The sequence below is a fragment of the Phodopus roborovskii genome, unplaced genomic scaffold, assembly GCF_943737965.1.
Source record: "Phodopus roborovskii unplaced genomic scaffold, PHOROB, whole genome shotgun sequence".
Taxonomy (NCBI): domain Eukaryota; kingdom Metazoa; phylum Chordata; class Mammalia; order Rodentia; family Cricetidae; genus Phodopus; species Phodopus roborovskii.
The window spans coordinates 4,793,341-4,809,253 of record NW_026126525.1 but is presented as its reverse complement, the minus strand read 5'-3'; the positions used below and the strand labels follow the sequence as shown (position 1 = coordinate 4,809,253).

Genomic DNA, 15,913 nt, shown 5'->3' with positions numbered 1-15,913 from the left:
CTATTCCTGACTGTGGAGCAAACCCTCAATCCCCAGACACAAGGCACCTCCTATGTCCCACATCAGGGGACAAGACCCAGTTCAGAGTCATTACCTCCCACATTCCCCATACTTGCAATGCTGATCAATCGCCAATGCTTCTCCGTCTCCACACTATGATTCTAAAATAGTATTATCCTTAGGTTCCTATGCAGTCTCCTAACTCCAGACCTTTAAAGGACACTTCTGCCAATGACAGTAGAATCTAAGGTCTCCGAGCAAGACCTTATCCAATACCACCACAGATCTGTATTCACACCAGCAAAATGTGTTTCCCACTTGAGCTCAGTGACTTTCTCCTGTCTAGAGCTTACTCATCCACCTGTAATTTGACACAATGCTTTCTCCTTTGATCTAATTTTACTGTCCTTGAAAATTTGCACATTTTTCTATCTTGACTTTCTTCTTTTTAATGAGCAAGCCCAACACTTTTAAATCTTCAGAAACAGAGCAACGTACTAAAACTATGTCTCTGTATGTGCTACATACTTCAACCCTTTGATCAATACCAAAAAGTCATTTTAAAAAGCTGCAACAATATTGTTATATATAAGAACAGAAATACACAAAAGCACAGGTTTCCTTGCATTCGCTGTAGCCAATAACTATTGGCTTACGGGGACTGTCAGAAAGTCATCAACCAATGCCAACTGTGATGCCTTCTTTTATCTGAGAAGGTCTCACAATGTAGACCTGACAGGCTAACTGGAACTCACTCTGTAGACCAGGCTGGCCTGGAACCCACAGCGATGTGCCTACCACTGCCTCCTGAGTGTGGGGGTTAAAGGCTGCATTACCATGCCCATATGTGGAGACTTGAAAGCACACAAAGGGCTTGGTGATCTCACAACAAAATAACAATGACAACTGACAGTCTTCCCTCTTCTAAGAAAACTGAGCGAGTGCTTCCCATTTCTACATCAGGAATGAAGAGGCCTAGGTCAGCACAACTTACTCTGCAAGCATTCAACCTCTCTCAATACAGAAATGAAGAGAGAAACAAAAATTTTGGAGGCATGAGTGTCATTCTGTAGTCCAGGCTAGCCTCAAACCTTCAATCTCCTCAGTTTCCCAGGTTTTATGAATGCAGTGTGTGTTCACCTGGCTAACATTAAAAAACAAAACAAGACTTGTGCCATCATTCACCTGTGACTTTCCAACAACCTTAAGATTTCCATGGTACCAGCAGCCTGGAAGGACTGTGTTTGGCCAGTTGGACTCACCCTGTTAAATACCGGCAGCATCATGTACAACTTTTCTTCCTGCTCTTTCTGGGTCATGTGTCTTGGAGGATGGCACAGCTCGGTGAAGAGCCTGCGGAGGTGCATCAGGCCCAAGGCGTTGTCCTGTGGACTGCATTCCTCCTGCCGAGGCCGCCCCATGATCCTCTTCACCATGTTCATCTTGGCTGGTGGGTGATGCACACTTCTGTTTCTGTAGGAAAATGTCAAGACACCAACAGTCAGCAAGTACCGCTTTGTCTTGGTCAAGCAAGCCTAAGAGAGAACTTTAAACAGTCCTAAGACTGTCCAACATCTGTCTGCATCTTGAAATTCAGAGCTACCTCCCAGAACAGCCCTGCAGACCATGCAACCTCAATGTCCTACTGGTTCCCATTTATATAGGATATAATGAGGCAAGTAAAAAATGCTTGCCATTCATTTAACATCAAGTTCAAACCATAAGGGAGGGAATCACAAATCTTACTACTATGAGGCTTAACAATCAGGCATATGTAAAAGGAACAGCCAGAGTGACCCCTAGCCTCAAAACATCTACAATAAAGCCAGAATGAAACAGACTCCACAAATTTTCTAGTTTTAACTTTAAATTGCTTTGATGGGAAGGATTTTGAGCATGTGATGAACAATGTGTTGGTTTGAAAATACATAAATAAAATGGAATGATATCCCTTACATGTTATAAATAAAGATTGATCATAGATCTAAAGACAACTTTGTTGAACTGATGTCTTGTTAATTCATTACAGTAATGAACATTTTCTAAAAGTAGCAAAGAAGCCCATGGACTGAATGCAGTAAGGATGGCTCCTGCCCTGTGTCACGTATTTTGGGTAAGGATGTATGACAGCATATTGTGCAGTTATGTAAAGCACATCCCTTGCTGGACCTGCAGTCAGTGGACTAACCACTGGGTTCAAGTACCCGTGAAATCAATCACATGTTCAGAAATCATCAAAAGCCATTTGGTTACTTCTGGCTTTGCCAGAATTATCCAATCTCAGACACAAAAACAGGAAATCTAACAAAGGACCAGGAAGGCTGGGAGAACATTATGGATAAGGGCATTCTAGATGAAAAGCAGTTTGTTTTCAGTCTGTTAGAAAAGTAGCCATGGCTTGCTTTTATTTTTGCTATGTGGTTGCAGAGCAAGAAATGAAAGGCCACATCTAAGCTGGGATCTCACCTAGTACAGGTCACTGACCTTTTAAAACCTTGAGAATGAGGGACTGAAGCATATTTCCCTTGAGGATTCTGTACAGGCTTACACCTGCACAATCTCCCCTAAGGCAGGAAGGCCTGAGGGCCATCATCTAATGAGGGGTGCCTCCCACATAAGGGGTATCTCCCAGATGAGGAGCATCTCACCAATGAGGGGCACCTCACAGAAGAGGGCTACCTCCCAGATCAAGAAGCATCTCGCAGATGAAGGGCAGCTATGCTACCTAAAAATCTGCTTCTGGCAGTGCTCAGCGTGTGGGTATATGGAGTGGCTACTGTGATAATATATCCTCAAGAGCCCCACTGCAACAAAGAATGCTTGGACAGACAAAGAACAAAAAGCATTTAACTACGAGGTAACAAATAAAAATGAGCCCAGTTCAAAGCTCTCCAACATAGTCATTTTTGGAAAATACAACTCAAGTCTGCCAAATGTTAATAAAAGGATTTCAGCAAATATATTCAAGAAGTCTACTAATGTGCTAGTATTTTACAGTCCTGAAAATCTCTAAATCAAAAATAAAATTGGAAGTGATAAGTAAGCATGCACACGGGGCTGCTCACAATTGCCTGTAACTCCAGTTCCAGGGGGTGTGGTGCCCACTTCTGGCCTCTGTAGGTACCTATACACACATGAGTCCACACACATACGCAGAAAGATAAGAAAATCTCATAAACAAACAAACCACAGTGAGGCTCCTGTACATTTAGCCTTTTAGCAAACATTATTATACAATTCAGTGTTGCCACTATAGTCACACTGCTGTATATTAAATGTCCAGAACTTTTGGCACCATGAGAGGCCAAAACTCTTAAACCCCTGGGTCTGTTTCTTTCACCTGTGACATCTTTCCTCACGGTCCTTTGGTAAAACACAAACAACATCATTTATATGATGTAATGAATGTATGGTTGATACCACGAAATATTCATTTTCTTCTTTTACCTTGGTCATGAAACGCCATTTCTTTTTACAACTGTAAAAATTCTTTTATCAACCAAAAATCATTTAATCGACTAAAAAAGTAATATAAATCCTTAAGTGTTAGAGACTTGCAAAATGAAGCACACGTATACATATACCTACAAACATATATACATGTATCCCTATTAGTAGTACTATTAATAATAGAGATGATATATAGAGAGACAGACAGACAGACAAGACAGACCAGTCGGACATAATCAGTTCAGAAGAGGTTTTACTTGCTTTGGTTTTGGATACAGGTCTTACATTGTGTGATCTTTTCCACTCATGCCTGCCTCACACTACACTCATGACAAGCCTCCAGTGTGGATCTCCTAAGAGCTGACACCATAGCCCTGTGCCACCAAACCCAACTGAAGAACAGAATTATAAAGCAAATGATTAGAGACATGTGTAAGATACACACTGGGAGGATAAACTTTTTTCATTATGAAGATTGTGTTTAATAGGCTTTCCAACAGAAATCCTAATTTTTTCCCACAAGAAAAAAAGTGCTTGTATTGCTAACAGGAGGTTATTTTAATATCAGTGGGATAATGTCCCTTAATCCAGGCAGCATTCCTTAATCTAACCTTTCATGTTAAAGCCTGAAAATGACTTTACACTTCTCCTCCCACAATCCTTTAAAAGGATTTTCATGATTTAAGTTACAAAAGCACACAGACCCAGTGAATAGTCTACCCTTTAAGTATATTTGTGCAGTGGCCAGCTGCTTCCCAGAGGCTTGGCTAAAAACTTCAAATGGCTTTGCCAAAGTCATCCTTCATCTCATGAGAAAGAGATGCAGCTTCATCAAGGAAGTGCAGTCCTCGGGCACTTCTTACATATAAGCCCACAATTTAACATGTGAATTAAGAAACAACTACAGATATAGTAGAGCCATACTGTTAAAATTCTGTATCAGTTCCTAGCATGAAAGAGATACAATGGCACTACTGTCATTGACCAGATTAGATTATTTTATATTTATTTATATTTATATTATTTGCATTGGTGTTTTGCCTGCATGTGCGTCTGTGTGAGGTGTCAGAGCCTGTAGTTTCAGACAGTTGTGAGCTGCTATGTGGGTGCTGGGAATCAAACCTAGGTCCTCTGGAAGAGCAGTCAGTGCTCTTCTGCTGAGCCATCTCTCCAGTCCCTAGAATAAATTCTTAAGAGTGTGGTAGTCACACCTTGAATCATATCATTCTGGAGGCATAAGTGGGTAGATCTTTGTGAGTTCAAGGCCTCCCAGGACATCAAAGGCTAGATAGTAAGGCTGGCTCAGTAGCTGTACAATAATAATAATAAATCAAATTCCTACCTTCTGAAGAATACATTTTTTGACTTTTAATAATAGTCATCAGAGTTTATCCCAGTGTGAGATGTTCTAAAACCATCCACCTCCTTTATAGGACAAAATATTCAAGACCAATTCTCCAAGCTAAACTCATCACCTTCAATTCTTTAATCATCTTTTCAGTGGAGAAAACATGTAAGAGAAACTCAGAACCATCTGAGAACACTCAGCTATGACAGAAAACTCTGAGCAGATACTGTAGGCATCTCTAAGCTAGCACCCTTGACAAACTGCAGCATCTCCAGGTTAGCAACCTTGACCACCCCCAGCTAGGGCTCCCACTGAGATTTTGCTATCAGGGTAACCATTACTGATGGACACTACAGAGGAACATTACCTCAATTGATGGAGGTTAGTGGGTGACTAATTAGTATAATTCGATTACACTATGAAATAAATTCTAGTCAGACCTACAATTACTAGCATTATGTGAAAGCAAGTGTTTATACATTGTTTAAAAGACTTGCAAAGAATTTTTACAGCTCAGTTCATCTGTAATCCTGGCTGCCTTCTGATGGAGTGCAAGCTAGTCTGTTCAGTTGTAATCCTTCTGCATTCTTATCTCAGATGACTTCTCAGAATCCACACCTGGATCACATCTACCACACTATTTCCCTATTAGTAATTTCTGCTTGTAGGCTAAGGTAGAGAAAATTCTACAGTTGTTCATACTGTATATACATTATGATGGGTGTGGTGGCACAGGCCTTTAATCCCAGCACTCCAGGACCCAGGAGGCTAAGGCAGGCAAATTTCTATGAAGCCAGCCTGATCTACATAGTTTCAAGTTTGCCAGGGTTACATAGAGAAAGCCTGTCTCAAAAAAAAGTGTTGTTGTGATTTCATTTTCTTTCTATTTATAAATAAAAATAATATTTCTAAATAAAGGTGTAAATATAAATAAAACATTAGTAGCAAGTATAAATATGATTATAGCTTAGAGTAAATTCTTTAAAAAAAAAAGACAAATTTATGAGTAAAAATACCACAGAGTTATGACATACAAAACAAGCAGGGACAGGTCTAAAAGAAATATAAATACAAATATGAAGACAGAAAGAAATGTGCTTAAAAACAAAAACAAAAAACAGGTGCCAAATATTTCAGATTGTCTAATCAAGTCTTAGTAACTAGAATATCTATGGAATTCTTTTAAATAGTTAGATCCAAGCCGGGAGGTGGTGATTCCCACATTTAATCACAGCACTGGGGAGGGAGAATGGGGTGAATCTCTGAGTTCGAGGCCAGCCTGCTCTACAGAGCAAGTTCCAGGACAGTCAGAGTTGTTACGCAGAGAAACCCTGTCTTGAAAAACAAACAAAACCCCACAAAAACGAAACGAACAAACAAAAAACCCTAGACCACCATTTACCTGAAATAAAGCCAGCCAAGCCCAGAGGTTCACATCCATAGTCCCAGCACCCAGGAAGCATGAGTGCAAGAGAGTCTACGCTTCAGAGTGACAGCCCGCCTCAGTGAAAACTGCAAATCAGCTAATTAAAATAACTAACTACTGCAGTAAAAAGAGCACATAGGAAATGAAAAACCAACAAAAAGAACAAATATTTTTTTTCATCAATTTAACAAAACTAATAAACTACATGCTTAGTAAGGACAAATACTGTTGATTAAAATTTAAGTCAGTTGTCTTGGTTAGAACAATCTGATAGTTCCATGATTGGTTTCTCAGAGATGGTACTACATCTCCAAAGATGTTACCCTAGAAATACTAAGTTAAAAAGATACCATCCAAGGTGCAATCTGTTTTTATGCCCTTTGGGTTATCATGACTTTTAGTAAGGCCTCCATTACATTTAGTAAGGCCAGTGAGGATGCATGTTCTCAGTTTATAGGCACATACCACCACATGAAGTGAATGGTCTGTAACAGTAAGGTGTGGTATGCCCCATACTATAATTACAGTAGCTAATTATTAGAGTAAGGAGAAATAGTGACAGAAAAAAAGAGAAAGCCAAACTAAAGTTTATCATAACAGAAAGTCTTAAGCAGGATTCTTGCCTTTACAGAGGAAACCACTAAATAAACAGGAAAGACTCTGGACTGAGACCCCTGGGGTGAATCTGTTTCATATCAGAGACCTGTGGAACCATGAACCAGGCAAACCTCACTGTGATGAGCAGCTGTGGCGACTGAGCTTACATAAGAGCAGCAAGCAGGAAGGGACAGGTTCAGGTGTGTGCTATCAGGACTAGCAGACAGAAAGTGCCTAGATTTCAATCCAGGAGTTTCACTCTGGAGATGGGAAATCTGGGGTTTGTCTTTGGCAAAGGGTGGCAAGACTTTCAGTGACAAAAAGTACTGCCCACGGGAGCCAGCGTTCCAGGAGCCTTCCGTAGGGAACGGCCATTCCCCAACCCTAGAAAATAAAGGTAAATACAGAGTCCCGAGTTAAAACATGAGAATGGAAGTGTGTGGGGGGGGGGGAGATAAAAAGCAACAGAGGAAAGTTATAAATATAACAGACATTGATGTCACCACAACTGCACAACTGTAACAGATTGGATCATTGTCTCCTGATCAGTAACAAGCCAGGATGTAAAGGTCCCATTGCTATAAAGACATTTGCCTATAATACCAGGCCTGAGAGGCAGAGTCACAGGAAACCCAAGGGGCCAGAGGCCACTCTGATCTACACATTGGTTACAAGTTAACAAGAGCTACACAATGAGACCCTGATTTTAAAAAACAAAAACAAGGAAGATGACAAAAGGCATAGCATGGTAACTGAAGAAGGAGGAGGAGGAGAGAAGAAGACCCTGCACTGCTACCATTAGAACAAGGGGAAAGAAAGTGTCAGGAGGAAAGGGGATGGTCCACACAGGCAGAAGTAGTTCATCGCGCCTTAATGAGTGAAAGTTAACAACACATGAGGCAAACTCCACAGGACTTAACAGAGAAAGAGCTAAAACAGTCAGAAATCTCAAATCTTTAGACATGATTGGACAGATCAAACCCTATCGGATTTACCTTTCTTTTTTCTTGGCAAAAGCCTTCAATCCCAGCATTCCAAAGGTGGAGGCAGAGTCAAAAATTATGGAGAGAAACTTGTAGCTGGGTTTGCAGGGTTTGGGAGCACTTGCTCAGCATGCACAAGGGCCTGAATGTGGTATACACGTCTAAGACAAGCACCAGAAGTCAGCACAGACTAGCAAGCAACTGGAACCATTGCTGGTATTTATGGAACACTCTCCAACAACTCGTCTTCTCAGGTCCACACAAAATTCACCAAGGCAGACCTCAAGCTTGGCAATAAACACGGGTCATGGAAGGTTAAAGTCACAGAGACCAGACACAGTAAACCCAAAGACCATGACAGAATGAAGCAAATCACTGAGGGAAAAGCACAAATATTGGAAATCAAATACCATGCACATGGGTCAAGAACTGCTGAGAGACATTTTAGATTGTAAACAAAACTCAGTGGCAGAGCACTTGCCTGACATGTACAAGGTGCCCTGGGTCTGATCCCCCTTCTCCCAAACAACACATCAACCAAGCATGGTGGCTGTCACACACCTGTAATCCCAGCCCTCCGAAGTGAGTGGCAGCAAGATTGGAAGTTCAAGTCACCCTCAAGAGAGCTAACCTGGGCTACAAGAGACCCTGTCTGCAAAACCAAAGCCAAACGGAGAGTTGGGCACAGTGGTTTGGACCTGAAAGTCCAGCACTGAGGTTAAGCACAGGTCCCAGGTCGGGCTGGGCTAAGTGGTGAGCTCCTGTCTCAACACACACACACACACACACACACACACACACACACACACACACACACACACGGAAAACACAAAGGAAGCAAGCAAAAAAAGGAAAGCAACAAAACCAAAGCCTAGTTCTTTGAACTCATTGATAAAATTAAACTACACCTCAAACTACAGGACTAGTATCCTGTTTTAACAGTGTCCTCCAAGGCTCTGGAACTACCTTGTGAACAGCAAAGCAGACACCACAACATGTGAGTCTCTATTTCTGAGAATACATTCAAGCTGATATCTGAGTTCTCAGGCTGCCACGGCCTCATCTCTCAGCAGCACCCAGTCCGAATTCTCCAGGCAAGAAGCCCCGCCCCCAGACTTACTGATCCTTTTAGTGCCCCTTGTATGGGGTGATGCTGGTTTCTCTCCCAAGAAGGCACCCTGCTCAGCTTTGCCTACCAGCTTTGAGGTCACCTTCTCAGGGTTAAGTGGTCCTCAAGTGTCCAGGTAGCTTCACCCCACAGAGTCGGTTTCCTTATAGTCAGAACACTCTGTCTTGAGTGTGCACCACAATTCCAGGAAAAAGGACACGCCCAATTGACCATAGGAGAACTATACCTTCAGTGATGGTGCAGAGGTTGGTATGTTGCAAGATGCAAGCCCAGGGCCTAATTACAAGCTATTCTGGACTATCTCTGCCCTTACTAGCCATATTAGGTAAATCTCTGGAATGTACAGACCACTAACTTCACCATTCAAAAGGCTCTGATTGCCATCATACACCCCGAGGCTGGTGCTGGGATCCCTCCCCTCCCTGGAGCTCCCACTGAAGCAAGTCCACAGCAAGGCTCTAAGTGCCTGGCTTACAAGGCTCTTTGTGCTGTTGTGTTCTGTTACTATGCTACCACTCTGGAATATGGAATCTGGAGAACCTGAATCTGTGTTCCCAGACTATGGTTACTCAAATGGGGCTCCAGGATAAACTGTCACAGGCAGGGGTGTAGAGCAAGCAACAATCACTATTATTATTATCATTATCTATTTAAGGAACATTTACAAATGAATGGGTTTACCCCTCACTAATCTAATAATTTCTTCAGTGGTGGGAAGCAAATTTTATTCAGGTTTGTATCCTGAATTCAGTCTGTGACAGACAAATACATTAAAGAGAGAAACAAAATGTTACTTGCTTACTAAGTGGCAAAACCAGATTTTTTTCTCTCAACTTATTCTGACCTCTCAAGATAGACCAGATTCACTGTTCCTCAAAAAGGTAAATATTATACAGTGTAATTTTTTCAAAACTTGTGATTATGTACCCTACTTCTTACAAAATGGAAACGTTTTACAAACCCCTGAATTGTCTCCAGACATTTGTCTAAGCTGAAAAGGTACTGATTTACTCCAAGAGAACATCTTGCTTATCTAGTCATCTGTGTCCCTTGCTGGCTTAAGAATTCCCTCACACCTGACCGAGGTCCTCGATCCTTGGCCTCTGCAGAGGGTCTAGGGCACAGTGAAAATGTAGACGTGTGTGTACGAGTGATTGCTGCCGCTGTGCAGGTGAGTGTCCATTTCATGGGTCTTCACTGTGAGGCCCCTGAACAGTTGGGATGAATCACACCCCAGGACTCCAGCCCCATCCAGCCATAGCCAGCACCTTGATGCTCACTAATGGGTTTTAAATCTCAGCTCAGCAGCCCCTCTTTGGAGAAAGCATCCCCAACCCAATTTCACAGGCAATCACTCTTTTTTGTTCCTGTAGTATACTGTGAAATTGCTATTTTTCCAACACTAGACCCCCACCCCAAGAAAAGTGTATGGTACAGAAGGCAAACATAATGTCATGCTCAACTTTTCTTGCCCAACACCCAATGATACACAGTAAATAAGAAACAGGCAAAGGTGCATATCTTTAATCCCAACTCTCGGGAGGCAGAGTCAGGTGGATCTCTTGAGTTTTGAGGTCAGCCTGATCTATATAGCTAGTTCTCGGATGACATAGTGAGACCCTGTCAGAGAGAGAGACAGACAGACAGACTGCTTGATATATAAGAAAAAGATGACCAATATAGTTGAGATGAATAAACTAAAGGTATCTGGAGGCAAAGATGAGTGAAGGTGAGTTAATTTCATGGGTCAGAGGGCCACGCACAGTAATGCACTCCTGTGATCTCAGAGCTCAGAAAGCAGAGACAGGAAGATCTCAAATTGGAGTACAACTTGGGCTACATGGCAAGACCCTGTTAGGTCTGTAGAGTCAGCATTCCAGAGGCTGAGGCAGGAGGATTGTAAGATCCAGTCAGCCTGAGATAAGGTAAGACCCCCCAACTCAAGAATCAAAACAAGGAAAAATGAATTTGGAGGCCTGGGGATATAGAGCAGTAGTTGAATATATGCCTAGTATGTCTACAACCCTTGGTTTAACCCTCAGCCCTGCTAAAACAATAGTGATCCCACTCCTCTGGGGGATAGAGACAGAAGAAATGTAAGCTCATGGCCAGCCTGCATTACATAGTGAAGCTACAGGTGCACTGGTTACAGGAAGATCCTGTCTGAGTCCCTGCTACTCACCTAAATTGCTTTCAGAGCACTTATAACTCCATGCAAAAATCAATGTCCGCACGTCTGTTTTTAGCAAAAATGGAATTACTCAGGTTATTCATATGACTTTGTTCCCAGACTTCCTCAAAATATGTCTACCTGTTAAGTACAGAGTTCCATTAAAGATGACACTAACAGTCAACATATTGTGTTTCAGTCAGTGCGGTTGAATCCCAGCCACAAGGATTTTGCTGAAATTGAATTCCCTGAGTGCCTGCTATGTATAAAACATCATAGAAATGCCAGCTCAAGTCTTCACTCCATCCATGGTGTGACAACATGCCTTTCTCCAAAATTCCAAATAAGCAGTGCATACTGGCCTTAAAAATGTCCAGTCAGACCACCATCACTAGGAGAACAGAACTCAACATCTGGATGAATCTCACCACCATAAGCTAGGAGAGTGGTCCTTAACATCTGGATGAACACATGCAGCTCTCTGAACCTCCATGCATGTTGCAACCTGGGGCTCTCTTTCTACACAGAGGCTTTCTACTGCTCAAAATGAAAACTTTAACAGCCTGACAACTGATTGTGGATACTTGATTTTTCTTAATCCTAAAGCAATTTGAACACATGGCCACAGAAATACCCCAGTTACTACTTCCAAGATCCATGTGAACCCATTTTCTGTCTATGAACCTCCTGCAAATGCAGCTGACACAGACACTCCCTTTCCTCTGGTTTTGCCACCACAGTGTTACACACTAATGGGAAAGAAAGCTTGTTTTTAAAGAACACTGTTATGTAGGCCACACCGGACTCAAACTCATGATCCTCCTGCCACACACAATCTCCTGAGTGTTGGGAAGTGGGCAACAGCAAAGTAGGGAAACAGTCCTTCAGTGTAAAAAAAAAAAAAAAAGAATGTTAAATAAAACTAGACACATACACATAGACACAGAATCACTTCACCAAAATTAAAATTAAAAGCCCGCAGAAGCTGACAAAGGAAGAGGCTTGAATCACCCCACCTCTGATGCCTGCAGGAGGGACACAGCTCTGGACATTGGCATTTCCAAACAATTAGACCAATTTCAGACTCTTAACCACTGGGACCAAAAAATAAAAACTCCGTGTTGCAGTTTGCCATTTAAGGTCAAGGTACCTACACAACATGGGAAAATGACACAGTGTGATGATGTTAAGCTGGTTTAGCATTGGCTAGTGTACATGTGCAGAGGATGGAAGGGATAGAATATAATCTGAACTAATAATCTGGCCATCAGTGTCCACTAGAGAGAATTTGTGATTTATTACTAACGAAAATGAACAAACTACACAAAACAGTATGGGCTCATTTTAGGAGTTAAAATGGATAAAAAACAGTTGGGGAAACAACATGCTACATAATACCACCTTTTGAAATAAAACTTCAGAACAAAATCAGACATGCCTGCATACACATTCCTATCAGTGCCTGTTTTGTGGGAACATGTGAATCCACAGTGCAGCTTTTCCCATTTTGTTTATATCCATACACGTACCAAAAGTTAGGGAGTCTGGGTGACTCCAGGGAGACAGGAGCCATGGCTTCTGGAATCACATGGGGATAGATATGTACTAGTACTGTTTTGAGGGGGGTTTTTTGTTTGTTTTTTTGTCTTTCCAATTTAGTCTCATGTCCATGTTTTCATATTATGAAACAGATTTTGCTGTTTATAAATCTTAAAAACTTTTGCATAACACACATCAGTTGCTAAGTGTTCCGTGGGCCATTGTACCATTCTCTGCCTTTCTCAGTCTGTGGACACTCCCTTCACTAGAAGGTCATAGGTGATTACAGAATTCATTGGTGGCAAATTAGCTTTTCTTAAAATTATTAGAAAAAGGATATCCCTGGCTTATCTCAAACAAAGATAAATAAAGAACAGTTATTCCTGAAGCACTTTGCAAGGAAGAAATATCCAAGGCAAATATTTGTCTGTGCAGTGAGGCTCTTTCTAGGTTGGTCAAATCATATCTCGTTTACTAAGTGGGTAAATCCAAGTGTCATTTGCTTCCATGAAGCAGTTTTATTGAACTCTTATTAAAATGTAATCCTTGAGATCACAAAAGACTCGTAAGACCAGTTTATAAGCTCCTCCAACCCTGCCTGTGTGTGTGTGTGTGTGTGTGTGTGTGTGTGTGTGTGTGTTTAGTATGTGTGAACAGCAACTCTGTAATTACAAAACAAAATACAGAAGAACACAACACCTTGTAGTAAGATATTCACTTTGTCTGAATCTGTGGCAGTGACCACACCCACTGGGGGTGGAGACAGGGACAGAAGTAACCTGGGGAACAAGGTCTGAGGAGGAGCCCAGGAGTGTTCTCTTGCTGGTGGGATGCTGACAGGAGAGGATCTGGAGGCATCCTTGGGACCAGGACCCTGCTGGTGTTCATCTGTCTACAATGTAAGTTATTTCTCCCTGAATAAATATCTATTCGCCCTGTTTACCCTACTGACCTTTATTAAACCATGATAACACCTCATGCAACCTGCAAAGCTCTGCCTGAGTAACAGGGCTTCCAGAATGGAAGTCCTTACTAGGTAGCATAGATGAGAGCTAAATTCAACATTCACACTGCTCTACTGGAAGGACACCCTTTATACACCCTACCTGCTCATGAATGGGAAAGATTGGGTAGTATGAAAGCCTCAAGGAAATATGCTTTAAAATACAAGCGGCATTAGTAATTACTAATCATACACCAGAAACAAAAGCCCTGGTTCCTGGATCAGACTGAGCATCAGAGTTACTAGTTCTCTTTTCATGGGTCTAACAGAGGACCAGTGTTATGGACGCTACAGAGGGGTGAAAACTGGAGAGCAGAGCAGTGGACACAAGGGAAAGACTAAGGAACTGAGCTCTTTGACCCTTGCAGCATTATGGAAATGTAGGCCTGGCCACCATAAACAACCATGTCCTAATCACACACTTCACTGCTGATCACATGTGACCTATTTAAAAAACCACCCTTGGGGAAGACTGAGAGGGACCAGTCCTCAATCCCTACTTTTCTTCTTCCTCCTCCTCCTTTTCGTAAATTTTGGGACAGGGTCTCACTTTGTAGTCCCAGCTATCCCAGAACTAGTGATGTTGACCAGGCTGGCCTTAAACTCACAGATATCCTCCTGCCTCTGCCTTCTAAGTGCTGGAGTTAGAGAGGAGCACAAACATACCTAGCTTGAGATGCTGATTTCATCAGTCGGCTTTAGTTGTGTTTTCAAAACCCGTGAGATACGCCGACACGCCTTTCAATGCCTTCCCTCTCTGAGTTGTAGGGGAGTGAGTCTGTGTAGCACGTGAATAGGTTCACTACATTTTCTGGTAGTGACCCATTCCTCTCAGAAGAAATGGTGCCATGTTATAAGATGCCTTGAACAAAGTTCTCCTCTGGTGGGGAAGAATCGAGTGTATTTAAAAAAAAAAAAATCTATAATAATCAGTCATGTGTTAACACCCTGACAAAGCCTGGCCTCCTCAGGCTCGAGGCGAGCCTTGGTGGTCTCTTCTCTTGCTGATGAGAGCTCACACAGAGCTGGGGCAAAGGCATACACTGAAATATGGACTAAACATGTCTGGTACTAAGCATTTGACAATAAACATTAAATAATGAATGACAGGGGGCTGTTTTCAGTCTAAGACTTAACTAACTCAACTGTCAAATTTCCTGAACACTATTCCTTCTGAGTTTCCTCAAGTGCCCAGACAAGCGTTTAAGCCTTCAGCAGCTACTATGACTTAAGTGCAATTATAATAGTATTTAAATGTAATTGCATTAGAATTCTTAATTGGTTTTCTTTAAATATAAAAATGGAGTGATCAGGCAGTTTCTGGGAAATATGCAGATGCTTCAGCAGATGAATGTGCCTGATGACCAATGAGTTTAATCCCTGGGACCTACATGGGAGAAAGAGACCTGGCTGCCATGGGCTGTCCTCTGACCTATAGGCACACACATATAAATGAATGTAATAAAACTTAAGTAACTACACAGGCAGTTTCCAACTTAGGATGGTCTGAGTTACAATTCTTCGACTGTACGACGACACAACTGGGAGATGCATTCAGCAGAAGCTGTACCACAGACTGTGGGTGCTGATCTTTTCTAGGACTAGCCATGTGCAGTGCCATCTCTATTCTAGGCAGTGAGAGCAAGCCACATTCTCAGTCAACCACAAAACAAAGGAAACAGCATGTTGCCAAGGTTTGATTCTTAGTACATGACGAATATTTTGCTTTTGAAATCCTTGGGAGTTTCCAATGTACTGTTTGTTGTTGTTGTTATTCTGTGTTGTTTGTGTACATAGTCCTATAATAAAATCAAAGAGCAACTGCCATAAACTCTGACTGCTTTCCAGTCTCTCTCTCTTTTTTTTTTTTTTTTTTTTTCATTTTTAAATATTAAATTTTCTGGAAAGCCAGGGATTTGAATTAAGTTGGAACTGAAAAGAGAGGGAACATGGCAGAATGATTGATCTAAATGGACAGCTATTAGAATTTACAAATAATTCACAAATCAGTACAATACAGCCATCCCAGTGAAGAAAGGCAAAACATGAAACACATCAGGTTGCTTCAGTGACGTAATCCCCAGGAGGTGCAGATTAAGCAAGGAAATGCCACACCATGCCTATTCGATCAGTGTCAATAAGGAAGCTGAGGTGTCCTGTGGGGACAGGTACCATGGAGGTGGGAAGTGAGGACCCACTGGCAGAGGGCTCCAAGGGCAGGCCTGCATCCCACATCCTGCAGATCTCTCCTCCATGCCCATATCCAAA

The 15,913-nt window shown here is 42.0% G+C and overlaps 1 protein-coding gene across 5 annotated transcripts in view; it reads right to left on the bottom strand.

Moving 5' to 3' along the window:
- Wdfy3 (WD repeat and FYVE domain containing 3) overlaps window positions 1-15,913 on the bottom strand; it is a 189,983-nt gene that overhangs the window by 133,518 nt on the left and 40,552 nt on the right. For all 5 annotated transcript variants that reach the window (XM_051198181.1, XM_051198184.1, XM_051198183.1 and 2 more), the window contains one exon: window positions 1,263-1,473. In XM_051198181.1, coding sequence (XP_051054138.1) covers window positions 1,263-1,442 — 180 coding nt within the window. In that variant the 5' untranslated portion in view covers window positions 1,443-1,473. The remainder of the gene's footprint in view (window positions 1-1,262; window positions 1,474-15,913) is intronic.